The sequence below is a fragment of the Macaca mulatta genome, chromosome 8 (genome assembly GCF_049350105.2).
Source record: "Macaca mulatta isolate MMU2019108-1 chromosome 8, T2T-MMU8v2.0, whole genome shotgun sequence".
Classification (NCBI taxonomy): domain Eukaryota; kingdom Metazoa; phylum Chordata; class Mammalia; order Primates; family Cercopithecidae; genus Macaca; species Macaca mulatta.
In genome coordinates this window covers 9,561,152-9,589,149 of record NC_133413.1, presented here as the reverse complement: position 1 = coordinate 9,589,149, position 27,998 = coordinate 9,561,152, and the positions used below count along the sequence as shown (strand labels likewise).

At 48.3% G+C, this 27,998-nt stretch overlaps 1 protein-coding gene and 1 long non-coding RNA gene across 14 annotated transcripts in view; one reads left to right on the top strand and one right to left on the bottom strand.

The window, feature by feature from the left end:
* Nucleotides 1–27,998, top strand: part of GATA4 (GATA binding protein 4) — an 85,028-nt gene that overhangs the window by 26,601 nt on the left and 30,429 nt on the right. For 6 of the 13 annotated variants that reach the window (XM_015144749.3, XM_077942966.1, XM_077942963.1 and 3 more), the window contains one exon: nucleotides 4,887–5,982. The exons of 1 other annotated variant lie outside the window; for it this stretch is intronic. In XM_015144749.3, coding sequence (XP_015000235.3) covers nucleotides 5,367–5,982 — 616 coding nt within the window. In that variant the 5' untranslated portion in view covers nucleotides 4,887–5,366. Of the gene's footprint in view, nucleotides 1–532; nucleotides 1,296–1,609; nucleotides 1,801–4,886; nucleotides 5,983–27,998 lie in introns of those variants that run through there. 6 more of the 13 variants (XM_015144750.3, XM_001087008.5, XM_077942962.1 and 3 more) reach the window with 5 other exon arrangements.
* On the bottom strand, nucleotides 22,002–26,025 carry LOC144330677 (uncharacterized). The gene is made up of 2 exons (XR_013397045.1): nucleotides 22,672–26,025; nucleotides 22,002–22,615 (listed from the first exon to the last, which is right to left on the bottom strand). It is a non-coding gene; the product is annotated as an uncharacterized LOC144330677 (long non-coding RNA).

Sequence of the window (27,998 nt, the reverse complement as noted above, 5' to 3'; positions counted from 1 at the left end):
TGCCTTCACTCACGCTGGGAATCCATGACTGATTTCCTACTGCCGAAGCGGGTGGCGTCCCCAGCCTGATTTCGGAGCAGCACGGGTTTCGTGCAGGGTGATATCCCGACCCCTTCCCCCATCCCTTTAATCTGGTTTGAGAAGCCTGTGCTGGGGAAAAAAACGCGGCCTAAAAAAAAAAAAAAAAAAAAGGTTTAACCGAAAGCGTGAGAGCCACCCGCCGGCTGTTATCTGGGGCTGAAGGCTGCGGTAATCGATGGGTTATTTTTACGCGGTAATAGGGCCCTGTGATTGCTCTATTAACCTTTAGACCTGTCTGAGGGACTCTCCGGCTCGCAGCCCCGCTGCGCTGGGGCCTCCAGGCCCTGACGCCGACTCCCAACTCAGGCCTGACACATTCCCCTCCCCCATTCCCTGGAAGAGCCCCCTCCACGGAGAAGCTCCCCTGGACCGCCGGGCTCCCCAGTCCTTGCCACATCCCTTGGATTGGTGCTGCGGCCGCCGCAGGCTGCAGAAAAAACGGGGAATGATTAGAAGAGAGGAGGCAACGGGAGATGGGAAGCGTCGCCAGGAAGGGATGCAGACTTTGCTTAAATACATAAAATTGAGGGTGAGGCAAGGGCTCCCGACCGTCTCCCTGGGCTTTTGGGAAGGTAAAAGGGAGGCTTCAGTCTGTATGCTCTGATTTTAGGAGGCAGTCTGGGTGTCTCCTGAACCTCCCCGAAATCCGGGCAGGATACCCCTGCCCAGAAACTAGCATCCAGCCGGGCACTCCGGGTGACCCAGTGCCCCACACAAGATCGGGAGTTGAGCCCAAGAGGTCACCTTCTTCTCTACTGGCCCCGCCCCTCGCCCACCACCGCGGGATGAGGACCACGGGAAGGGGGGCGGGGAGGGAGAAAGGGAACTCATTAATAAAGCTGACCCTGGGCACCACAGCGAACCCAATCGACCTCCGGCTGGGCTGCGGGCGATTCCCCGCGCCCTGCCTGTAGCACTTGGGCGTTTTCCGCGGAGACCCCAGAGCCTGGACTTTGCCTGCTGGAGGAGCTTTCCGCACAGCCCCGCTGCCGGCGCCCGGCGGAGGTGTAGCCGGGGCCGCGCACCCCCGCCCCGCCCTTGCACGTGACTCCCACAGGCCAGTCAGCGCCCGCGGGCCGAGTCGCAGGGCCAGGGACCCGAGCCGCGAGCAGGCGACTCGGAGGCTACAGGCGCAGGGGCCGCGAGAGGCTTCGTCGCCGCTCCAGCTCCGGGGGCGCCCAGGGGAGCGCGCGCGGAACCTCCAGGCCCAGCAGGTAGGGCTTTTTTCTTCCCTTTCTTTGCTCCTTGCCACGGTCCCCCAAACTCGGAGTTTCTCCGCCCTTGCTTGTCTGGAGGTAGAGAGGTAGCTAGTGGGAGGAAAAGAGACGTGCGCTCCTCCCTTCCCCGAAAGTGGCCAACCCCGCTCTGCTTTTGACTTTGCCTTAGCAACATCTTTAAGTCAAAGTAAGACTTGGGGGCAAAACAGATAAATCTTGGAAGCGCTTTTGGATTCTTTCCGTGTGAACTTGAACGCTTTCAATCCCTCCCCCCGTGTGCACTTTCTTCAGCCCTTGTTTGCACATCGCAGGCCGGGGCCTGGGTGGTCATGGTTGCGGTGTGAAGTTACCGGGAATGACGGACCCGAGACAGGCCGCACGGCAGCTCGCACATGGAGGGAAGTAGACGGAGGCGTGTCGCCCACCAGCGACTCCGGGGACGCAGGGTGGCGGTGCCAGGCAGCGCAGCTGGGCCTCAGGGGCCCCTGGGAGACACTCCGAGGTGCGGGAAGGCTGCTGAGTGGCGGAACTGTTCATGCCCTTTCTGGCCAGCCTCCTCGGCCTCGGGGCTGGGGTCCAGGGACTGAATGTTCCTCTGGAAGCTCACCACCCCACCTACCCGCGCTGCTTCTGCCTGAAACTGGCCGAGGGCCCAAGCCCGGACCGGAGCCGTGACTTCCCTCCGCCGGCCACGGCGCTGCCAGCATCCGCCGGGTTATGTCGCTTGGCTTTGGGCTCAGGGGTCACCGTGGGCAGAGGGGGGTGCCGGGGTGGCGGACTGCCACCAGGTTGAGGAAAGGAGGGGCCTTTTGGTTGGGGAAAGAGCGTGGTGGGGGACCCGCGGCCGATGGAAGCCCTGGGGTAGCGCGGCCCGCTCCGCGGAGTTTGGGGAAGCCCCTCGGGGAAAGTGTTTCCTGTATTCCCAGAAAAGGAAGACAACCGAGAGCAGGTTTCAGGCTTTTTAAGAAAGCCTCGGGTGAGGAGGTGATGCTCCGCACATTGCTGTGTCTCCTCCCCGGCTGCGGCCGACTTGGTTGTGCCGGCTAGAGTGTGACCGTCCTCCTCGCTGCAGGCCCAGAGCGGAGGCGTAAGCCCAGGCCAGCGAGGAGTCTCCTGTAAAGGGACGGGTATATTTGGGCGCTTGCAATTCTCCCATTCTCAAAAACAGATCGGAAGAGGGCTGTTGGTTGATTCTTGAAAGGAGAGCGCATTTCCTGTTGGCCTGTGAATTTGGGGTGAACTGGGACAAGTGATCAGAAGGAGAGCAAAAACTCCCCGATTCTGGCAGCCTCAGGAGCTGCTGGGCTTTCTCCAGAGGTGCTGGGCTTTCTCCACCAACTGCAGGATCCAGGTTCAATTTCAGCAACTAGCCAGAGGCGTTTTCAAAGAGTACCTAATTTCTTGTCTTTCCAGAAAGTTATAGAGGGGTATTTTCTCCACCTTCTATTGTTGTAGTAATTCAACTCAGGCAATGTATCAGCCATTTGAAAAGGCAGAGAATGTGATAAAGACAAATATTAGATTCATGACATTTTTTGCATCTACATTTTAAAGTCTGCAAGTTGCTACCTATGTGTATACTGGAAGTTGGATTATAAAATTCTAAATCTCCTTTCTTTGCCAACGTTATGAGAGAAAAAATATTACATTATCTTGAAGAACTGCAGGAGTTGAGTATTCCAGAAAATGCAATGAAATAGGTCAGCTACTTGATTTAAAAGTCAAATACTGGATCTTTTATTAAGATAAACTCATAATTCTTTAACTTTATTTTCAAAGGGAAAAGTTGGTGACCTCAGGTCAATTTTTTATCTATTCTCTAACCAAACTTGCTGGAATGAACTATTCGCCAAACCAATAGTTTATTGCATATTTTGAAAGCAAATAAGCTTTTAGGAGTTACCATGTGATTATATAATACAATACAGTACTATTAATTCCATTATTATTACTAGTGATGTTTCAAACAAGGTGAAAAGCATTATGTGGTGTGTATTAAAGATTCCATTTCCAGATTTTACAGTAATAAAGATGATCATTTATTATAGTACATACATCTGAGGTACTTTCTTGTGTTACATTAGAAATCTGTAGTAATAGTCAACTGTGTTTTAGAACTTTCTTTTTGCCTGTTAGGACAGTTTTATAAAAATCTGTTATAAGTGTTTTACAAATATTAATTTATAATCCTCACTCCTAAGCTTCATGATGACTCTACAAAATAGGTGCCTTTAATATTTGCATTTTGCAGATGAGGAAACTGAGGCACAGAGAGGCCAAGTAATTTGTCTAAGGGTATTTATTCCATAAGTGTCAGAGCCTGGATTCAGTATATAGTTAATATTCTTGTAAATCTACTATTGAAATAAAAAAGAAATATTTGTCGGTAGTAGTTGCCTTTTCTTAAAGAGAGAAATGGAGTGTGCTGGACAGCTTCAAGCCCCTGGAGCCCTGCTGATCCCATCCCCTTCCCCCACCCCTTCTGATTGTACTTTGATCTTAGACAAGTTTCAGAACTTTCCAGTGCTTCAGTTCCCTCTTGTAAAATGAGGAGAGACACCTGTACAATGAGTAGAGTTGTAGAGAAAAAGACCTGGAGGTAATTCAGACAGCAGGTAATTCAGAAAGTGGAGCTCTTGTTTTATCAGAAAAATTGCCTGATAGCAAAACGCAGGATGCTGGGAAGTATATAATCAAGTTCCACAAACTGCTCTTTCCCCAAGCGTCCACCTTGGTGTTATGATTCTGCTTATGGGTGGACTTGTGATTCTATATGAAGAACCCATTCAGTGAATTAGAATGGTACAGTGTGTTATTCTGTAGAGCGACATTGTACATTCTTCTCACTTTTCTGGTTCTGATATACAATTTGCAAAACAACTAAATTATAACTATTTGCAAGAAACCTGTAACTTGTCCGATTTGACGTCCACATGGTATAGTGTATGGATGAGGGTTTCACAACCCTCTTCATGAGGCTTAGCAGACACCGTTGTTCATTTATAAACATTTGGACTCTACTTCTGTTTTGTCTTTTGTGTTTGTTTGTTTTTTTGTTTTGTTTTAATTACAAACAAAAGTTTGTTAGGTTGTTGTTTTGTATAAAGTTTGTCCTTGTCCCCTCAAGGACAATCTAAAGTTCTTTCTAGGTCAGTAATGCTTGGGGAGAGATGGGGGAACGGAGGAGATGAGAGATTTCTTGGGTCCCAGGCACTCTGCATGAACCCCAAACTTTTGGGCTTACACTTACAAAAGTATGCTTGCAGAATAAGGTAACATTAAAGTCCTTCCTGACAAGCAATACAAAAATAATTGACCAAGATCACAACCAATAACTGCACGCCCAAGACCCGGGAAGCCCCTGGTCCCTGGGGCGCCTCTCCCCAGGCTTGCCTGGGTCGCCTGACCCAACGCCTGGACAAAACAAAGGCCCCTGCTTCCCCGCACCGCGGGGCCTCCGGAGCTGGACCCCCAAACCCCCATGGCGACTTCGATTGCAGCGTGGAAGAAGAAACCACGCAAGTGGAGAGTGGGTTCTGAAAGCTCTGGGATGAACCGCCCTCTCTCTTTTTCTCATTCCTCCTTTAGGACCCTGGCTGCAGCGAGGAGGAAGGAGCCAGCCTGGCCCTCTGCCTTGGAGCCAGCCTAGCAGCTTCTGCGCCCGTGGCCGCAGGTGTCCTGGAGTCCTCTCGGCTTGACGAGTGGGGGACCCGAAGGCCCGTGCGCCACCTCCAGGCTTGGACGCTGCCCTCCATCTTCTGCCCCCAATAGGTGCTCCAGACCTCCAGGCCCTGGGGTGAATTCAGCTGCTCCTGCATCACCTTCCGGAACCACCAAAAATTCAAATTGGGATTTTCCGAGTAAACAAGAACCCAGAGTCTTTTGCTCAATGCTGGATTTAATACGTATATATTTTTAAGCGATTTGGTTTTTTCCCCTTTGATTTTTGATCTTCGTGACAGTTCCTCCCACGCATATTATTGTTGTTGCAGTCGTTTTTTCTCCCCGCGTGGCTCCTTGACCTGCGAGGGAGAAGGAGGACTCCGAAGCCGGGAGCTCTCAGGGGCGATGTACCAGAGCCTGGCGATGGCCGCCAACCACGGGCCGCCCCCCGGTGCCTACGAGGCGGGCGGCCCCGGCGCCTTCATGCACGGCGCGGGCGCCGCGTCCTCGCCGGTCTACGTGCCAACGCCCCGGGTGCCCTCCTCAGTGCTGGGCCTGTCCTACCTCCAGGGCGGAGGCGCAGGATCTGCGTCCGGAGGCGCCGCGGGCGGCAGCTCTGGTGCGGCCGCGTCTGGTGCGGGGCCAGGGACCCAGCAGGGCAGCCCAGGCTGGAGCCAGGCCGGAGCCGACGGAGCCGCCTACACCCCGCCGCCGGTGTCGCCGCGCTTCTCCTTCCCGGGGACCACCGGGTCCCTGGCGGCCGCCGCTGCTGCTGCCGCGGCCCGGGAAGCTGCGGCCTACAGCAGTGGCGGCGGAGCGGCTGGCGCGGGCCTGGCTGGCCGCGAGCAGTACGGGCGCGCCGGCTTCGCGAGCTCCTACTCCAGCCCCTACCCGGCCTACATGGCCGACGTGGGCGCGTCCTGGGCCGCGGCCGCCGCCGCCTCCGCCGGCCCCTTCGACAGCCCGGTCCTGCACAGCCTGCCCGGCCGTGCCAACCCCGCCGCCCGGCACCCCAATCTCGGTGAGTAGGAGCGCGAGGGCTGGGGGCGTGGGAGCCGGGGCAGAGGCCGTCTTGAGCCCGGTCTAGGGCCTCTTGTTTTTCCACGAACGCCTTCGTTGGGCTGGGGATGGTGCTTGACTACCTCGAGTTTCCAGGGAAGGCAGAAGCCAGTGCGGGGCTGGCGACATCACAGCCCCAGGAGATCGGCTTCTGTGCAGTGGGCCGGACCTGCCAGCTGGGGCCTCTTCTGAGACGGTGGCAGGGTCGGAGTGCGGCCTGCCCGCCATCCCGGGCATCGGCCGTGGCCACGCCGCGCTGTGGGTGACGCGGGAGGACAGCGGGCTCCTTGGAGAGCCGGGGGCAGCGGCCTGAGATCCCCTCGTGGATGGTGCTGTTGATTGCTGGGTTTCTGCGCCCATTTCCTCCCCACCCGCCCTCGGGCCTCCGCAGGGAACTGATTACAACGGTTTGGACCTTAGACCTTCTGGGCCATTTGGTGGCCCAGTTGGAGGATCCCTCGGGGTGGCTGATGATTTTCCCGTCGGGGGTCTCACACCCAGAACAAAGGAGGGATGGACAAAGGAGACGCCGGGGAGATGAGCGGAACTGGAGCGGGCACCTTGCGGGTGGCACTGGCCCGGTGCGTGGGAGCATCATGCCGGCGGCCGGGGGGGGGGGGAACACAGGGACCCCAAACGGGCTTGTTTATGACGCCCGAGTTAAATGGAGACTTTGCAGTCGCTTGCATGCGTGGAGCCTTCTCTTCTCGCGTGGGCCAGGGTTGGAAATAACCATTGTGGTAGGTTCCATACAGTGTTTGCATCGGATGTCAGACGGGGAGGGACGGCAAACGTGTCTCAATGTCCACCGATTCACAAATAATCCCAGGGGCAGCGGGATCTGAGAAGGGGCATGGGTACACAGGCTAGGGAAAAAAGGGAAGTGGCAATCCCTAGTTCAAAATGCAAACGACCTCTGGAATTTCGGGAAAGGACGGAGGAGGGAGTTTGAATTGAGCCCACCCTGTGGGGGAGGGGAAGCCCGGACTTGAGAAGCAAAGCTCGCGTTTATTGACCACCTACTAAGTGCTAAATCCTTCTGCATTTGTTCTCACTTTGAAGAGTAAAGGCTGTCCCTGCCAGGTTTCCAATCTTGGGCTGGCTCCGATAAGGGCCCGGGCTTTGAAGGGCTTTTAAATTATTCTCTGGCTCTGGGTGGCCAGGGAAGGTCCCCGGGTGTGCAGCCGAATACACATCGCCGGCAAACTGATTAACCCTGGAAGTGGCGCCGAGGCCCGGTCTGTGGCTCTTGGTGTTCCCCTCCCCCTCATCCCTCTTGGGGGAGCCAGACGGCAACCCCCAGGGGAGGAGGGGCCCGGCCGAGCCTCGCAGCGACCTTTGCTAGATTGGGCGGCGACATCTCCACACAATGGCGCCCGCAGGCGGGAGTGCGGGGCGGGGCGGGGCGCCCTGGCCTTGCGCGGGGTCCTCTCCAGGGCCCTCTGGGGTCTCTGACTTAAAATAGGGAGGACTGGGTCAGGAGATCGAGACCATCCTGGCCAATATGTTGAAACCCCGCCTCTACTAAAATACAAAAAAAAAAAAAAAAATAGCCGGTAGTGGTGGCACGCGCCTGTAGTCCCAGCTACTTGGGAGGCTGAGACAGGAGAATCGCCTGAACCCGGGAGGCGGAAGTTGCAGTGAGCCGAGATCGCGCCACTGCACTCCAGCCTGGCGACAGAGCAAGACTCTGTCTCAAAAAAAAAAAAAAAAATAGGAGGACTGGTCCAGGGAGAGTTTGCTTTGTAACCCCGATAATCCTGGAGGGGATTTGGTGTTTGGTTAAGCAAAAGAGAGTTCAAAATCGTGAGTTACATCCAGCAGTGTAAAAACGAAATATCGGCAGGGCGCGGTGGCTCACACCTGTAATCTCAGCACTTTGGGAGGCCCAGGCGGGCGGATCACGAGGTCAGGAGTTCCTGGCCAATGTGGTGAAACCCCATCTCTACTAAAAATACAAAAATTAGCTAGGTGTGGTGACGCTTGCCTGTAGTCCCAATTACTTCGGAGGCTGAGGTAGGAGAGTCGCTTGAACCCCGGAGGTGGAGGTTGCAGTGAGCCGAGATTGCTCCACTGCACTCCAGGCCTGGCGACAGAGGGAGACTCCGTCCGTCTCAAAACAAACAAACCCCCCCCCCAAAAAAAATCCCGAAATACCATGTGAGTGTGCACACAGGATTCAGATTTTAAAATGTCAGTCATGCCATGTGTCATGCCATGTAGAGGCTGCTGCTGAAGTGATGTTTCCCAAATTCCTGTGTCAGCAAATGGCAAGCTGACCTCCCGGAGCGTCTCTCTGCCAAGAACTGCCACCTGCCTTCTCTGGGCTCTTCCCAGATAGTTTATGAAGTCCACAGCCTTTGAGTCTGGCCTAGAGGGTGGATTTTCTCTTCCGCACGCAGCCAAGTGTTTTAGGAGAGGTGTAACTCTGTGAGGGAACACAGGGCATGTTGAACTTGTTGGCATTCATAGCTTCAGCGTGTTCTGCAGGTGGCACTTACATAAAAGCAACTGAAGTTAAAAGCAATGCATGTGGTCAGGCGCCCAGGCTCATGCCTGTAATCCCAGCACTTTGGGAGGCTGAGGGGGGAGGATCATTTGAGGCCAAGAGCTTGAGGTGAGCCTGGGCAACATAGTGAGACCCCATCCCTACAAAACATTTTTAAAAATTAGTCAGGCATGGGGTTGTGTGCCTGTAGTCCCAGCCTCGGAAGCTGAGGTAGGAGGATCACATGAGCTCGAGGCCACTGCACTCCAGCCTGAGTGACAGAGTGAGACCTGTCTCAAAAAAAAAAAAGCCAGTGCAAGTGAATGTGCTTTTTATATGTTCTTCCCATCACTTGGGCTCTCCTACCTGCCTGGCAGCTTTAGTGAGGTCCAGCATCACGTACTAGCTGACCCTGAGGGATGGAGGGAAGATGAGAATCGACCCCAGCATTCTAAGGAGTTGCCACTGAGCCCTAAGATGGCCAGACAGTGTGGTGGGAGGAGCACAGGGTTTTAAAGTTGGGCAAACCTAGATTCAGTTCCAGGAGCCTCGTGTCATCTTGGGCAAGTTACTTACCTCTCTTGGTCTCACCTCTTTTTCTGTAAAATGGGATCATCGTAACTTTTTTTAGTGTTGCCTTAAATTAGAAAAATAAGGTAATACTTGTGAAGAATTTGGCTTTGGCCCTTCATAAATGATGGTTATTTTATTGAATAGCCACTCACTATCATGCAGAGTTACCAATTTTGCTGGTGTACCCAGGACTGAGGGTTTTCCCGGAATGTGGGTTTGTTAGTGGTAAACCTGGGACAGTCCCCAGTGAACACAGACTGTTGGACACTCAGTAAAATGGTGCATGACCCATCGTTGCAGTTTAGTAACTGCAGAGGACAAAGGAGAAACAGCAGAGGAGAAGCAGCTGAGAGCAAAGGAGAAGCAGCATTCTTCTTCCCTCTGCTGAGACTCCAGAAGTTGTCACTTAAGTGCTGCCATCTGCATTTGGTATTGAAGGGTGAGGAAGAGATTGTCACGAATTTTTTTAAAAAAGAAATATTAGGCCGGGCGCGGTGGCTCACGCCTGTAATCCCAGCACTTTGGGAGGCCGAGGTGGATGGATCACGAAGTCAGGAGATGGAGACCGTCCTGGCCAACACGATGAAACCCCGTCTCTACTAAAACATACAAAAAATCAACCGGGCGTGGTAGCCAGCGTCTGTAGTCCCAGCTACTTGGGATGCTGAGGCAGGAGAATGGCATGAACCTGAGAGGCGGAGCTTGCAGTGAGCCCAGATGGCGCCACTGCACTCCAGCCTGGGTGGCAGAGCGAGATTCCATCTCAAAAAATATATATATATATATTGACCATTTTATAAGGAAAAAAAAGAAAAAGAAAAAGAGGCCAGGCACAGTGGCTCACACCTGTAATCCCACCCTTTGGGAGGCTGAGGTGGGAGGATTGCTTGAACTCAGGAGCTTGAGATAAGCCTGGACAACATAGTGAGAGCACATCTCTAAAAAAAAAAGAAAAAAAAAATTAGCTGGGCATGGTAATGCATGCATGTAACTCCAGCAACTCAGGAGGCTGAGGTGGGAGGATCATTTGAGTCAGGGAGGTTGATTGAGGCTGCAGTGAGCCGTGATGGCACCACCGTACTCCTACCTAGAGAACAGAGCAAAGACACTGTCTCGAAAAAAGAAAAAGAAAGGATATACTCTACTTTACTAATATGTTGTGTAGCACCATGAAATAATACAATGCAACCTGGCCTTTGGTTTAAATAATATACTTGTCACTATAAGTAAAACTATACAGACTAATTCACCCTTAACTCGGAATCTGTTTTTAATTTCAATGAGGAGAAATAAGAGAACGTTTTTATTTTTCTATGTAACTGCTGTAGTTTTAACAGTATCTTGCCATAGTTCTTATGTTGGTTATTTGAATAGGGCAAAAATCAAAATAATAAAAGTTAACAGGGGCCTCTGTAAAGCCCTGAACTTAGGTTGGAAGAAGTAAGTGTGGCCTGATTGCAATGTACGTGAACTTTAATTCACTCCAAGTTCCATATGAGCTATGACCCTAAAACAACTGTTAAAATCATTAATTAGACTGCATGAATGGAATTAGGTGACCTTACTGAGGGCAGGTACAGAGTCTTGCTCATATTTAAGTGCCTGGCACATGTTGGGCACTTAGCAAATATTTGCGTAGGGATCTTGGTGGTAATTGCCCCAGGACTCTGCCCTGCCTGGGTCCAACCACAGAGAACGGCTGCGGGAGTCCATTAAGAAGCAAACTGGAGAGCCCTAGGGGAAGGGTGGGCAGGATGGAAGCAGGTTCTGGAAACTTCAGGGAACCCCTGGTGGAAAGTAGGGCTTTTAGGCTGGAGAAGTCACTGAGTGGATAAAAGTAAGATGGAGTATGACTGTGTCCAAATTTCTAAAAATAAAATGAAATAAAAAGACCATGGCCTTTTACCTCTGTGTTACTGAAGGTGAGCGGTATTAGATGCGAGAACACTCCTAGATGATTGTGGTTGTGTGGAAATGCAATATGGAATATGACTTGTGTTCATCATAAACTCCTGGGCGCTGGAAGCACCGTGGTGGAGGTCGGCGGACAGTTCTTGCCTTGCAGGGGCTAGGATCTGCATGCCTGTGAAACAGACGCAGCCGGAGAATGTAGCTGTTGCCTTTTAAAGAACCCAGTCACGGTGGTTACACTTGTATCTCCATATGGCAATGTTGTGGAGCTGTGCTCTTAAAATGGGATCTTTTATTGCGTGTACATTACACCTCAGTGAAGCTGATTTTTGTACCAGTTAATGCTTATGAGTACTTAAGGCTGAAAAGGAGACCGAAATGGAAATAGATTGTAAATATGGCTTGACGGATATACGGTGGTAGGTGTTACTGGAAAGGCTAGGAAAATAGATTTTACTATGGAATAACAATTATTTTGTGTAATGGAGAAATAAGCAATTATGATATTCTCCCAGGATTTCAAAAATTTTGAATCAGTTTTAGAGTCGATAAAAATAACAACACAATGAAATACATGTACAGTATATCACTGTGTTACCCAAACAATTTATTTAAAAGCAGTTTTGCCCCATTAGGGATGGAGTGGGGGCATTCAAAGTGTTCTCAGAGTTTGTTTATGGTACAGGTCAGTGAAAAACCCTGAAGTGTTTTCTGGATCTTTTGGGACCTGCTTATCAAGTACGCTAGTGGCTTTCAGAGTCGGCTCATTTGTGTGGGGAACTTTGTGAAACTGGAGAATGATTTGTCAGTCTTCAGGAAAACCAAAGTTGTTTAACTTTCTGGTTACCACCCTGAGCAGGTCAGTCAGAATTGGGGTTGGTCTGTGGTGCTAAGCTGGGAACGAATTAAATAAGGAAGGCGTGTTGGGGTAGCCAGGGGTGTGTCACTACCTCTAGTGAGCCCAATTGTGTCCCATCAAAAGGTCAGGCCACATTTGCTAGGCACTTTCTAAGCACTCAGGTGGAATGATGCCCGGGAGACAGTTCTAGATAACGTTTTATTCTGTATCCCTTCCCATTTCTTTTCTTACTTAAATGCACTAAGAAAACAAACATACTGAGGTGTGGGGAAACAGGAACTCTGATACCTGTGGGTGGGAGTGTAAATCGCTCTGACCTTTATGGAGAGTCTTTGGTGTAGTAGCCATAAAATTGCAAAGGAGCCAGCCCTGACTCCGGAATTTTCATTTCTAGGGATTTGTTCCACAAATACACCGGCACATATTAATTTCAGTATTGCTCGTAATAACAAAATTGGAAATAATCTACACTTGCATCCTCAGGGGACTGTTTGTATGCACGTGGCACATAGAAACCATAAGCTATGTGGGCATAAAAATAATGAAGTTCATTATCTAATGTATGGAATCCTCACAAAGACATTTATAAATGCAGGAAGTGTATATAGCACTTTATTCTTTGTGTTAAAAAAAAAAAGGAAGAAAAATATTATATTCACTTGAAAGTACAAAATCTCACAAGAAAGTTGTAACACAGATTTGCCTTTGGGGAGGAAAGCCGGTAGATGAGGGATACTGGTAGAAAAGGGACTTTCACTATGCATGCCTTGGAACTCTTTGAATTTTTTAACCACCTTAATCATTTTTATAGTCATTTCTGTGCTTCATTAATCCATTTAATAACAAGAAAACACATGTAACATACAGGGAAGTTAAAGTTAAGTTTAATCTAAAAATTTCAAATCATTGGCTGGGTGCAGTGGCTCACGCCTGTAATCCCAGCACTTTGGGAGGCCAAGGCGGGCGGATCATGAGATCAGGAGTTCAAGACCAGCCTGGCCAACGTGGTGAAACCCTGTCTCTACTAAAAATACAAAAATTAGCTGGACATGGTGGCACGTGCCTGTAATCCCAGCTGCTCAGGAGACTGAGGCAGGAGAACTGCTTGAACCCGGGAGTCGGAGGTTGCAGTGAGCCAAGATCACACCACTGCATTCCAGCCTGGGCAACAGAGCAAGACTCCATCTCGGGAAAAAAAATTCAAATCATCTTAGCCATTTTTAAGTATACAGTTCAGTAGTGTTAAGTATATTCGCATTGCTGTCTATCAGATCTTTAGAACTTAAACTCTGCCCATTAAAATACGACTCCCATTCCTCTCCACACCAGCCCCTGGTAACCCCCATTCTATTTTCTTTTTCTTATGAATTTGACCACTCTAGGGACCTCATACAAGTAGAATCATACAGTATTTGACCTTTTGTTTCTGGCTAATTTCACTTAACATAATGTCTTCATGATTCATCCGTGTTGTATCATGTGCCAGAATTTCCTTCCTTTTTAAGGCTGGATAATATTCCATTGTATGTGTAGACCACGTTTCATTTATCCATTCTTCCATGGATGAATACCTGACTTGCTTCTCCCTCTTGGCTATTGTGAATAATGCTGCTATGAACATGAGTATGCAAATGGAACCTTTTGAATATTGAAGGATGTGACTTTATTACCTATTTTTTTTTTTTTTTGAGACGGAGTCTCGCTCTGTCGCCCAGGCTGGAGCGCAGTGGCCAGATCTCAGCTCACTGCAAGCTCCGCCTCCCCGGTTCACGCCATTCTCCTGCCTCAGCCTCCCTAGTAGCTGGGACTACAGGCGCCCGCCACCGCGCCCGGCTAGTTTTTTGTATTTTTAAAGTAGAGACGGGGTTTCACCATGTTAGCCAGGCTGGTCTCGATCTCCTGACCTCGTGATCCGTCCGCCTCGGCCTCCCAAAGTGCTGGGATTACAGGCGTGAGCCACCGCGCCCGGCCTATATTACCTATTTTTAAAAACATGTTACACTAATGAAGTTTTTAAAAACAGATACATGGTATTCATGAATCAACTTCCTGAAAGCAGAGTTTTTTTTAAAAAAAGAAGATTCGGTATTGAGTGTTTATGGATGTACAGGAAAACTGCTTTAAGGTATAGGCTGTTTTTTATTACATTTGTCTTTTGCCCATTCTTTTACAATTTTGGGGGTTTTCCTTTGTGCTCAAGCTTCCACAAGATTCTTAAAGGTAGATCAAAACCATCCCCAGTGACAATCCTGTATTTGGCTTTTGATTTTGCTTATCTCACAGGAGGTTGCTTTACTAAGAGTGGGGAGTCTCTCCTCCTGGTCTCGGTACTGGAGTAGATCGAAGTCAGCAATGGGCAGACACCCCAGCCCCACACTACTGTGGCTTCCCCACTTGTGGGCACAAACACTCACATACTAGGCAACGGTGACCTCTCCAGGTAGGCCGTTTTCCCTCAGTTATATTGGAGTCAGAACCTGCCTGAAAACCACTAACCGGCTGCAGTGGTGGGATTGTGTGAAGAACAAGTTACCTTCCTCCAGGGCAAAGTGATTCTTTTCAACAAATTTTAAGACAATTTAGTTGTACTGAATTTAGAGCTGAAGCCAGTTGCAAATGTAGCTGCTTGTGTTTGCCTAAGAAAGAGGAAGTATGGTGGTTTTCCTTTCCTCGTTCCAGAAGGGGGCAATTCTTGCCGATGAGAGCTGCTGCTTTAAGAACTTGAAGCAACTTTTCTGACATCTGAGACTATTTGTCTTTTGGGAACTTATTTGTCCTAGTCTGCTTGCAGAACCAGCTGATAAGGCTCTCTTGGGAAGGAGTATCGCTCTGCTATATTGACCTCTTGTAGACCATGACATGGCCCCATGTACCATACAACATAAACCGGTTACTAAGACTAATTTAATGGCTATCTCTAGAGCTACTCTTTTGTCACCTTCTAAAGAAGACAGGGAAGAGAATATGAATGGGGTTATCATAGGAATAATCTTGAATCTGTTTTGATTTATACAAAGTACATTTATAAATTTTGGTACATTCATGTTTGGATACTGGCTAACAACTTTTTAGGGAGAGTAGCCTGTATATTGCATGACATTCCATTGAACAGTAAGGTGGATCCCCGTCAATGAAGAAATCATCTGATGCCAGGGACTTTGACGTCTTTCTCCAAGAGGTAGATATGATGATCTCTGTTTTGCTGAAAAGGAAGCTGATACCCAGGAAGAGGCTGTAATCTCAGGTCCCCATGGGTAGTAACAGCCCTGGTTTGGAACCCAGTAATTCCAACCTGCAGGATTGTACTTTCCCCCTTTCCCCACATTTTGCATTTGCCAGATCTGATATGAGGGCACTTAGCTCTTCAGAACCAGAAGCTATGTGTGATTGAAGAGCTCTATTAAAACCTTAGGATTTTCCATGACTTGTCGCTCCCATCCGCTTCCTCTCCCCAGGGTAGCTTCTTGTCTGAGTTTCCGTTTGCTTCCCACCAATCACTGTCTCTCTAGGACCAATGTCGTCCTAAGGTCCCTTCTGTATCAAAGTGCAGAGCCTGCAGTTGAGGAATGCAATGTTAGGAATCCCAGTGTTGCACAAACTTCCTTCTTAGCCCTTGGATTCTGGTGTGCAGAGAACGAAAGAGACTTGCCGGGATTGAGGCCCTTCCAGTGAGAGGATTCTCCTAACTCTGGGGGAACTGTTGACTGCTTAAGAGCAAAACCATATGGCTCACTCAAAAATCCCTTTCCAAAGAGAAATCTATAACTGACCTCTCTGTCTTCCCTTTTCTCTGAAGATTTCAAATATATTTGTGGTAAAAGCAGAGAAAGAAAAGGAGAAAAGCACAATAAAAGCACAATAATGATGATTTTAGTAAAGATGAGAATAGGGGCATGGATCAAGACAGTGGCTTAAACCCCAGGCAGGAAAAGTCCCGTGGAATTGGTCTGAACTGAACTCAGCAGCCCATCAGTGGAAGTTTTCTTGTTTCTGGCAGGTGGCCTGTGCTTTTATCTGTTACTGCTCTGTAATCAGAATTGAGCCACAATATTCAAGCTTCTTATCTGAATGATGGGAATTTGGTTTTCTGGCCTTCTGCATTTTGCAGGACCCAAGAATTGACTTGATGTTTTAAAATACATTTTTCCTCCAAAGGAGGAGTATAATCCAGACAGGTGGGCCATTCTGTGTGTTTAAAGGCACTGAAAAGCCTCTGCAAGTAAAATTTGAGGCTGTCTGTAACCCACATTGAATTGTTACAGATATGTTTTATTTTGGAGGATGAAAAATCAAGAAGTTACTACCACAGTTTGGTGGGAATTTTGAATTTTGAAGTTTTCCTTTGTACTCAAGCTTCCTCAAGATTCTTCCATGCAGATCAAAGCCATGGGTTTGGGGATCCCCTAATCGCAAATCCAGTTTTGCTTCTTAAAATCTAATTCAGTCCTTAAGTTATTTTTTAAATTTTCCTTTCTACTCCCCAGTTTAAATCTCCATTTCTACTTCTAGAAATCCAGTCAAACCTTATCACCTCCGTTTAGAACTGATCAATAGCAACTGGTGAGCAGGTTAATTATAATCGCAGAATAAACGCTGAAGTCTCAAAGTTCACCACTTTTGCAATGTTTCCAAACCCCTCGGGACCATGCCAGGCGGCGCTCATTGACCCATTCCGAGCAGGTGTGGGAGTTTGAACCAGGGGCAGACAATCGGATCTGATTCAAACAACTCAATTTGGTTTCTTATCTAGAGGTTTTCCTATCTTACGATGTCTGTCATTTCAGATAAAAAAGAGTTCATCAATTGAGCTAGGAAATGGCAAGTTACATTTTATTCTGATAAAAGTTTTCTAGTTGTTGTTTTATCAGCTTGGGTTGAAATCGTGTCTCTGTCAAGGTCTGCAATGACCTTTTCAGATATTTTATCAGGTATTAGGTGGGGGAGTCCTGTTTTTTTCTTTCTTTGACCTAGAAAAGAATGACCTGACTTCCAAGATCATAAATCAAACCAGGTAAAGAGAGGCAATAATACAGGTTGCCCCTCAAAATTGAGTAGGCGGGGAAAACAAACAACAAATAAAACCTTTCCCTAGCATTTAGGGAGAACTTAACTTGACCCTAAATAAAGAATGTGGTTCCCACGGAGTGCACAGATATAGGAAAATACTGCTTATTTTAAAAAAAGAAAATGTTTTCCAGGCCAAAAATGGCTTCAGAAAAACACGTAGTATTTTTTTTTCAAGTAGTATCAGGGAAACTTCTTTCTTTTGTCAAACTCAATGAATATTTATTACAGAAAAATGAAAAACTCACATAAACCAATGTGAAAATAATTGGTAATCTTACCATCCAAAGATAACCACTGTTAGGCATTAATCCTTGACTTTTAGTTATCATACATATACAGGCATGTGTATAACTACATTATTAAGTAGTCATAAAAGTTACTGCTTAAAGTCATTTCAGCACTGATGGCAGTTTCTGTAAAATTAGTGACCCAGAGTGGATCCTTAAACCCTGAAGACATTTTTAAATAAAGCAGAAATGAGAAATTGACCAGCGCTGTCAATAACAGCCGAATGGAAGAGATGGGTGTAAAAATATGTTTTTCAATCTTATGGTATATCATTTATAGCCACTTTAAAACTAAAGCATATTTGTAAGTTTTAAATTAGGGTCTTTGAAGGGAGGTGTCCCCAGGATGTGTGATTTAGAAGTCCTCACTGGGGAACGGGAGTTGCAGCGCTCAATTTGCCATTTGAAAAGGGGTGACCCGAGATCCCAGCAGCCGCAGGGAGGTGAAAGCACGTTGGTCTGGCACGGAGAAACCCTGGGCTCCTCTCCCAGACCCTTGTCTTCCTGCCATGTGACTCACTGTGCCTCTCTCTGCTTGTGTGGCCATTTGTAAGGTGAAGAAATCAGGCCAGGTACAGCGGTGGGGAGGACTGCTCTACTGCCCTTTGGAGATGTTTGAAATCCAGTGTCTTCCCGCATGCCCTGTGATAGCCGTTCAGGCTGACTTTGTCTTTCCCGGTACCACAGAGAGTCACATTAACAGTAAGCCTTCCTGCGCCTGCGTGGACATCAAACTCAAATTCATCCTTGCCTGTGTCAGGCAGGTTTCCATGGCTGCCTGCCTCGTTTTAAGCAACTCTGTGAAATCTTGGGTTTGATGGACTCATCTTTTCTTTTTACCTTTTATTTTAGGTTTGGGGGTGCATGTACAGGTTTATTACATAGGTTAACTCGTGTCACGGGGGTTTGTTGTACAGATTATTTCATCACCCAGGTATTAAGCCCCAGTACCCAATGCTTACCTTTTCTACTCCTCTCCCTCCTTCCACCCTCCACCCTCAGTTAGACACCAGCATCTGCTGTTTCCTTCTTTTTGTTCATAAGTTCTCATTATTCAACTCCCACTTATATGTGAGAACATGTGAGTCGGTTTCCTTTCCTGCATTAGTTTGCTAAGGATAATAGCCTCCAGCTCCATGTATGTTCCCTCAAGAGACATGATCTGGTTCTTTTTTATGGCTGCATTGTTTTTCTTATGCAAGGTGACCTCAGTTGCTCTTGAGTTTCCTGCTGCTTGGGCTTTGCTTTTCTGTGAATAAACCCACTCAGTGTTGTCTGCAGGTTTAAGCACTGGTGGAGATTTCATGGAAGGTCAGCTCCCTTCACACCCCAGCTCCACATGCGTGATTTTGCTTCATCCATCCACCAGCCAATAAATACTTCTCCCCGCTCCCTGTGAGCCTGGCACTGGCCAGGCTGTAAAGATAGAAAATGAACAGAAGTGTCTCCGAATCCCGGCAGCTTAGAGCTTGCTAGGGGAGGGAACACGTGGATGTGCACTCTTAGGGCAGGGGATGAAGCGCAAGGGGGCAAAACTGGGTTCTACGGAGCCCTTAGGATACTGAAACTGGTCTCAGTGCCTGAAGTCAAGGCCAGGCTTCCTAGGCAAGGCAGACTTGTGGAATCCTAAAGGATGAGTAGGAGTTTGCTGCCTATGGGAAAGTCATTCTGAGCCCAGGACTTAGCTTGAATCAGGCTGTTCTGCAGTCCCGAGTGGAGGGCGCAAGGCAGGAATGCAAGCAGAGGCATGGCGTTGAGGGATGTTAGAAGGTTGGAAAGGTGAGCAGGATTCGAGCAGCACTTCAGATACAGCGCATTGGTTATGGTATAGAAAGGCGCAAGCTCCTGGCTCTTGGTTTTGTTTTGCACCCATGCAGGGTGATGAACGCCTCCCGCTGAGTCACCCATTTCCCATCAGAGAAGGAACTCTGGTTAAATGAAGCCACACGCTACAGGCCTGTTTTGGAGGATTTATGTGATGTGCTTCGGCAGTAGGGCATGGCGGCTGTGTGGTTTGAGTTCAAGTTCAGGGCCAAAAGGGGACAAAACTCAAGCCAATTTTAGTCCCCAAATCTGGATCCCTGCCCTGGGAAGGAAGAGGAGTGTTACTCTGACCCAGGAGGACAAACATCTTGTAATTCTGCCCTCTTGTACTTTTCTAAAGGTGGTGGGATCAAATAGGAATACAATATAGATAATTACAGGGGACAATACTATGATGCAAGGATGGATTGCCAGACCCTGTAGGGTGGATTCACCTATCTCCCAGGAGGTGTAGAGGTGAAGAGGAAGGGCTCAGATTAACCAGTCTTTCTTTCTCATTTGAACCTCTCTCACTTTGATCCACCGCCCTGCCTTTAAGTTCAATCTATACCTTTTAAATAAGTTTTAAAAAAAAACTTTTTTTTTGAGACAGACTCTCACTTTGTTGCCCAGGCTGGTCTCTAACTCCTGGGCTCAAGTGATCCTCCCACCTCAGCCTCCCAAAGTGGTAGGATTACTGGTGTGAGCCACCACGCCCCACCTAAATAAGTTTTTTAATGTGAAAAATTTCAAACATAATAAAAATAGAGAGTAGAATATTCATCCCTCAGCTTTGACAAATATAAATTCATGACCAACTGTTTAATCTATATATTACTCACTTTCCCCCATACAGTGTTATTTTGAAGCATATTCCATACAGCATGTCATTTCACCCACAAATACTTTTGTATATATCTCTGAAAAGTACAAGGACTCTTTTATTAAAAAAAAAAAAAAAAATACAGCCCCAGTGCCATGTTATCACCCTGATACAAATTGTCACTCTTTAATATCATTAAATATCCAGTCACTGTTCAAATTTCCCAGTTTGTCTAATTGTCTTTTAACACCTTGTTCCAATCAGGATCTAAATGAGGTCTAAGCGTTGCCTGTGTTATGCCTCTTAAGTCTCTTTTAATCTATGTGTTTCTCTTTCATCTCCTTTTCTTCTCCTTGCATTCTGTTTGCTAAAGAAATGAGACTTTTCCCAGAGGACTGCTGCAGACTGGATTTTGTTGACTGCATTCTCTTGATGACATTGAACATGTGCCTCTGTCCCCTGTTGCTCATGTAAGTCTGTGGTGGGAAAAATAGGCATAGTCATATTCAAGTTTGTGATGGCAGCAGCCCTGGATGCTCATCGCCTAGACCCTTTGCTTTGTTAGGCGTTGCTAATGGTGATATTCTAATGCCATCATTCCTTCTTCATTTGTTAGCTGGAATTCTTCTATAGCAACAAGCACATTTTTAGCTTATGGAATATTTGGTTACCTTGAGGTACAGTTTGTCTAGGAAAGGCAGGATACATGCCTACTACTGTCACTTTATTTTTCATTATTCAAAAGAACAAATTAGTTCTCTAGCATCCTTCAACGATTACCAATGAAATTAAGTTGTTTTCAGCATGATTAAGAACTCATGGACTTCTGCTGAGTGTAGAGGCTCATGCCTGTAATCCCAGTACTTTGGGAGGCTGAGGCTGGAGGATCGTTTGAACCTAGGAGTTTGAAGCCAGCCTGAGCAACATAGTGAGAGCCTGTCTCTACCAAAATAATAATAATAATAATAATAATAATAATAATAATTAGGCAGAGGTGGTAGCATGTGCCTGTAGTTCCAGACACTTGGGAGGCCGAGGTGGGAGGATCACTTGAGCCTGGGAGTTTGAGGCTGCAGTGACCTGTGGTCCAACCACTGCAATCAGCAAGACCCTGTCTTTTTTAAAAAAACAAAACAAAACAAAACAAAAAACCCTCACTGGTTTAAACAAGTATGATGTGTTTCTATCCATGTATCCTGATTGATGCTCAGATTGTCCTATTTTTGCTAGAGGGAACTTGCTCAAACTGAGCTCTTTTGGCAAAATCTTAGTTTAATAGTTTCTTGCTTTCCATCCTATAAAATGTCCTAATCTCTTTTTATGAGTTTTCCCTTGTCAGGCCTGGATTTGGCCATTTCCCCCAAGAAACCTGGTTCCTGTTAGTGAGGAATGGCATTTGGAGATCAATCTCAGAGCTAGTTCTGCCAGCTGGGCTTATTGCTACTGGGTTAGTCATTCAACATGCAGAGTTAGGAAATACGTACCCCTCCTGCCCCAGAGATAAGATAAAACACAGCATATCTTCATACTGATGCTTTCAATTCAAATTTAGGGCTAAAAGGCTTTTACTTGCTTTATTCATCTTTTAAAAAAAATTATCGTAAACTATACATAAGATAAATGTACCATTTTAGTCATTATTAAGTGTACAGTTGGGTGGCATTAAGTACATCCACAGTGTTGTGCAACCATCACCCCCATCAGTCTCTGGAACTCTTGCATCTTCCCAAGCGAAACTCTGTACCCATTAAATAATGTCTCCATACCCGCTTCTCCCCAGCCTCAGGCAGCCCCCATTCTGCTTTCTGTCTGTCTGAGTGTAACTACTTTAGTTACGTGGAAGGACACAGTATTCTCTTGTGACGGGCTCATTTCCTTTGGCATAGTGTCTTCAAGGTTTCTCCGTTTTGCAGCATGTCAGAACGCAGCATGTCTTTTTTTTTTTTTTTTTTTGAAGGCTGAATAATATTCCATTGTATGGATTGATACTGTATTTTGTTTATCCATTCATCCCTCCACAGACACTTGGGTTGCATCTGCCTTTGATCAAAGTGAATAATGCTGCCATTTTTACATGGGTGAACAAATATCCATTCAACTCCCTGCTTTTACTTCTTCAGGGTATATACCCAAAAGCGGCATTGCTGAATCCTAGGGTAATTCTATGTGGTTTTTAGGGACCATCATCCCGTTTTCCAGAGACTGCACCATTTTATATCCTTCATGGCATCTTTACATCTGTCAATCTTTCCATCCACACCAAAAATCCCATTCTCAACATCTCCAACATAATTCTTCATTTTCTTTATGTCATAACATCCACATCTCTGAGTAATCATAGCAACACTTCACCAGCAGTACCAGTTCTGAAACCCACCCTGTGTGGCTTGCCTTTTGACTCTGGGTTCACCTCCAGTGTTTCTAGCTCTTGGCTGTGGGCTTCTCATCACCTTCGTGAGCTGGTGGTACATGGGCAGGCATGATTAAATAAGTGCCTTAGGGACACATGCACACAGAAGTGTGTGTGTGTGTGTGTGTGTGTGTGTGTGTGTGTGTATCAAATGCATTGCTCACATGGAGGCTGAAGGCAGAGGCTTGAGAGAGGAGGCGATCACAGGCCTAACCCAGCCTTGGGAGTGAGTGGGTGATGGCAGAGGACATGGAAGGAGGAAAAGTCACAGGCCAAATAGGGAAGGAAATCCATGCGGGAGCCAGTGGCCATCGTCTTTCTCTTGAGCTCCTGTAGCCACAGTGTGAAGGGAAGAGCTGCGCAGTGTACACCGGCTGGGGGCGGGTCATCCTCACGTGGCCCGCCCAGGGGTGTCCTGCGCCCTGTACACCGGCGGGGGGCGGGTCATCCTGACATGGCCCCGCCCAGGGGTGTCCTGCGCCCTGTATACCGGCGGGGGGCGGGTCATCCTGACATGGCCCCGCCCAGGGGTGTCCTGCGCCCTGTACACCGGCGGGGGGCGGGTCATCCTGACATGGCCCCGCCCAGGGGTGTCCTGCGCCCTGTATACCGGCGGGGGGCGGGTCATCCTGACGTGGCCCCACCCAGGGGTGTCCTGCGCCCTGTACACCGGCAGGGGGTGGGTCATCCTGACGTGGCCTGCCCAGGGGTGGCCTTCGCGTTTGCTTCACCGCCTTCATTCTCTGCTGTCCTTCTGTGTTGTCATGGAAGGAGTCATGCTTTGTCCTTGGAGCCTGGTGCGCAGCCCACGCATTCCCTGTGGGGCTGGGGTGGAGATGAGGGAGGAGGGATACCCTGTAGTAGTAAATGGGATCCGGTCATCTGGCCCAGGCCAATGTCCTCGCACTCCCCATCAGGGATTTAGATCCGTATTTTCCCAGTAGCTTCATTTGCTGGGTTGAGAAAGTCTGGAGGAACTTTTGAATAGGGAGTTGAGTACATTTTGAGTAGGTTGTGAAAGTTACAAAAGACTGTCTCACCGCTAGTCCCGTTGAAGCTCCCTGCATCACGCAAGGGCTGGGGAATCTGATCCCGCACTGGCCCCCACCCTCAGCAGCCTACAGCTCCGGGCACACGCGGGGAAGTGGATGCCACCGCCAGGGAGGGAACTTGCAGAACCGAAGTCCTCTTTGTGACTGGTTTCCTGTTGGGAGAAGAGCAAATCCTACAGTATTTCTGGAGAGTGCTTGGGTTTCACTGCGTAGGCTGGGGTGAGTCTTGGTCTTACCGGGCATGGTCAAGGTTCGTGAAGCTCCTGCCCCTCGCTCTTGACTCTGGAGGTCAGACTTGCTGCTGCCTGCCTGTCGTGGCAGGGAAGAGCGCGGACCCAGCAGCCTTGGCTCACAGCGAGTGCTGACCCTGAGCCATTATTACTCCGCACCTTGGCAATCCGTCTGGTACTGATGGCCTCAGAGGGAAGCAGAATGTGCATCTTGCAAGTGCATGAAAGCCAGTGGCGTGAAGGGGGTTCGGGGGCGGGGGGCGGGGGGTGGCCTCTGGCCTCTGCATCTCTGTGTGGCTTGTCTCTGCAAGCAGCTTTTGACTCATCTCCAGGCACAATTCCTGAGCATCAGCCTGTGGCCTCTGTTCTCACTATACCTTCTGGTGCTGTCCTTTTATTTGGATTATAGTTCCACTACTCTGGAAGTATTTGCAGGGAAAGAATTATGCCATTTCCTTTTGGGGTCCGGAATACAATCACCTGGAACATACCAGACACATGCACGTGTTCCTTCACTGACAAAATGCAACCGGGAATTCATCCCGAAGCATTTGGTAACTTTGGCTCACATATTCAGATCTCCGTGAATGGCTCTGCTGAGACATCGCCAGCGGGGAGCAGAGCCATCCTTATAACAGGAACCTGAGAAACAGGAGCCCAGGGATGAGCCCGTGTGGATCCCTGGCCAGTTTTACAGGGAGAAGGAGCCTGAGAGACATCGGAGGAGACTGAGGGAGCAAAGGCGCCCAAAACCTAGAAGGCCAGGAGGCGAGAGGAGAGTGCAGAAAGTTCTAACATTATGTTCTCAAAGGTAGTAACACGGCAACAGGGCAGTGAGGTGTGGCCAACACCGGGGACCTCCTGGGTCTGAGGCAGGGAGAAAGGTGCAGGTGGAGATGTCTCGGGGACAGTGGCACAGGTGGTAGTGGCTGGAGTCTGAGGGCTAAGGGCTGGTGCACATGTGGGACCCTCCAGCCTCCGTTTGAACCCTTGAGAGTAGGAGAGAGCCCCCAGGGGAGTGGGGGCGGTGCAGAGGGCTGGAGGATGAGCTCTGCAGAGCTGGCTTCTGATGCAGTTGGAGGCCTTGGGAGGCCCAGAGCCAGGCAAGGGAGATGAGGAAGTGGACAGGCAGTGTGCCCTTGCGTTGGCCTATAAACACCCCTGGCCTCCTCACTTGATCCCTTGGTGCTCTGCTGGGCCCTGATGGTGCCCTCCTGGCTTCCAAAGTTCCCCCACCATCTTCACATTCCATCAGTGTTCTGGACCCGGAGCAGATGACTCACAATCTTTCCCTGCCAGCTCAAAGGGACTTCTGGACTTCTCACTCATCCAGTTTATCCTTTCCCATCTTGGGTGCCTCAGCCCACTGTTTTTCCCTCCAACTCACTCTGAGTAGATTCCCCAGGATCCTTCCTGGAGAGCCCCTTGAGGCACCAGAAGAGCTGTGTGTGCCAGCCACGTTCTCAGCCTCATCATAACAAACGCCACGGGGAAAGAAGCTCCCTTCAGACCCTGTTTAAAGGCGTTTAAAGGCGGTAAGTGCCTGTCAATCTTGGAGGATAGTGACTCCCTGCCTGAAAAGCTTCACAGAAGTGACAAGACACTTTCCTTCGGGGAATGTTGATATTGAGTTTCCTTCCCTGTGTAAACACATCTCCAGGAGTGGCATAAATAATGGGGACCCTTTCCCCAGCACAAAGCAGAGGATGGGAGGAGAAGGAAGAGGAGAATGGACCCGCCTGCTGGGAAGGGGAGAGCTGGCCATATAAGCAGCTGTTCCTGGTGAAGGGGGAGCCCGTTAGCCAGACCCCTTTTTCCTTTGTTGTCAGGAATTTTGCTTATAATCCTTATGGGGACCTCCAACGTTTTATTTGGCGGTTGATAAGGAGAAGCAGTAGAGTCTAGTGAGTGGTTAAAGAAGCTGGAGTCAGGAACCTGATTTAAAATTCCGGCTAGCCTGGGTGCGGTGGCTCATGCCTGCAGCACTTTGGGAGGCCAAGGCGGGCATATTGCTTGAGCTCAGGAGTTCAAGACCAGACTGGGCAACATGGTGAAACCCCTTCTCTACCAAAAATACAAAAAATTTGCCCGGCATGATAGTGTGTGTCTGTGGCCCCAGCTAGGGAGGCTGCGGTGGGAGGATCGCTTGAGTCTGGGAGATGGAGACTGCAGCGAGCCATGATCTAGCCTGGGTGACAGAGTGAGACTGTCTCAAAAAAAAAAGTAAAAAAAAATTTCATCTTTACCCTATATAATGTCACCCAGTTTTCATGCCCATAAAATTGAAATAGAAACTACTCCACAGAAGCTAAGAAATAATATTCATAAAGCATAGTACTTGGCATGTAGTAAGTATCTATAAATGTTAGTCTGTATTTATTTGTTATTTATGGATGGAGTTTCATTCTTGTTGCCCAGGCTGGAGTGCAGTGGTGCGATCTCGGCTCACTGTGACCTCCACCTCCCAGTTTCAAGCGATTCTCCTGCCTCAGCCTCCCGAGTAGCTGGGATTACAGGCCCCCGCCACCACGCCCAGCTAATCTTGTATTTTTAGTAGAGATGGGGTTTCACTGTGTTGGCCAAGCTGGTCTCAAACTCCTTATGTCAGGTGATTCACCCACCTCAACCTCCCAGAGTGCTGGGAATACAGGTGTGAGCCACTGCACCCAGCCAAATATTAGTCATTAAGCCAACCATTAATAAATGCTAGCTATTATCATTAAAGGAAATATTTAAAATAGGATCTTTTTTGTTTTACTTTTATTTTTGAAACAGGGTCTTACTCTGTTGCTCAGGCTGGAGTGCGGCGCTGCAATCATAGCTCACTGCAGCCTCGAACTTCTGGACTCAAGCACTCCTCCTGCCTCTGCCTCCTAAGTAACTGGGACTACAGGTGTGCGCCACTATACCCAGCTTTTTAATTTTTTTTAATTATCATTTTACTTTCTGTAGAGGCAGGGTCTTGTTCTGTTGCCCAGGCTGGAGTACCGTGGCATGGTCATGGCTCACTGTAGCCTTCAACTCGTGGGCTCAAGCAATCCTCCTTCCTCAGCCTCCAAAAATGCTGAGATTATGGATTTGAGCCACTATGCCCAGCCCTGGATTCAATAACATAAAGGGTTAGATTGCATAGGAGGCTGCCAAGTTGAATTAAGTGGGGTTTTATATTAGTGAGAATTTGCTTTCTTTCTCAGTATTAACCTACATTTAGGTCGTAGACCCCATATCCAACTTACTGTCTATAATTTATCTTACATAGGGGAGCACATTTAGGTAAGCAGAGACTAATGGGGTTATAGTCATAGTTTTAGAATATTTTAAAGATCTAGCTGAGGGCTAGGCATGGTGGCTCACGCCTGTAATCCCAGCACTTCAGGAGGTTGAGGCAGGAGGGATCACTCGAGGTCAGGAATTCGAGACCAGCCTGGCCAACATGGTGAAACCCCGTCTCTCTAAAAATAGAAAAATAAGCCATGTGTGGTGGCAGGTGCCTATAATCCCAACTACTCAGGAGACTGAAGCAGGAGAATCACTTGAACCCGGTTGTGGTGAGCCATGATTGTGCCACTGCACTCCAGCCTGGGTGACAGAACAAGAAAAAAAAGAAAAGATCTAGCTGAGGAAGTTGGGACCAGATGACTTTCTCCAGTGATGTCTGAACAAAAAGAAAAAATGCAGAAGCCAGGCATGGTGGCTCACGCCTGTAATCCCAACACTTTGGGGAACCAAGGCGGGTGGATCACGAGGTCAGGAGTTCAGGACAACCCTGGCCAACATAGTGAAACCCCATCTTTATTAAAAATACAAAAAATTAGCCAGGCACAGTGGCATGCACCTATAATCCCAGCTACTCGGGAGGCTGAGTCAGGAGAATCGCTTGAACCCGGGAAGCGGAGGTTGCAGTGAGCCGAGATTGTGCCACTGCACTCCAGCCTGGGCAACAGTGTGAGACTGCATCTCAAAAAAAATTTAAAAATGCAGAAGCTACTTAGGTTGAACTCAGAAAGGAAGAAGGACTGTGTGGTTTAATAGTGTGTGTTCTGAGAAAGCCCTCACGGCGTTGGTCTCTAGTAATCTCTAGAAATAAGTGAATCATTCCAGCTTGAATTATCATGGTATAAAATTTGTTCGCTGAAAAGCAGGGGTTAAGTCCGCTGCCCTGTGAATTTCTGCCTGGAAATGCATCTGACCTATGGTGGCTGCTCAATTCTGAGTGAGTGTGGAGAAGAAAGGAAAATGAGGAGTTACTTATTAGTTAGTTATGCATTTTTGGTTTTTAAACCCAGTGTATAATTCCTGGATATTCCTGCCACTTACTATTTGTTATCGTTGTTGTTGTTGTTTTTATTGTTTTTGAGATAAGATCTTGCTCCATTGCCCAGGCTGCAGTGCAGTGGCGTGATCATGGCTCACTGCAGCCTTTACCTCCAGGGTTCAAGGAATCCTCACACCTCAGCCTCCTGAGTAGCTGGAAT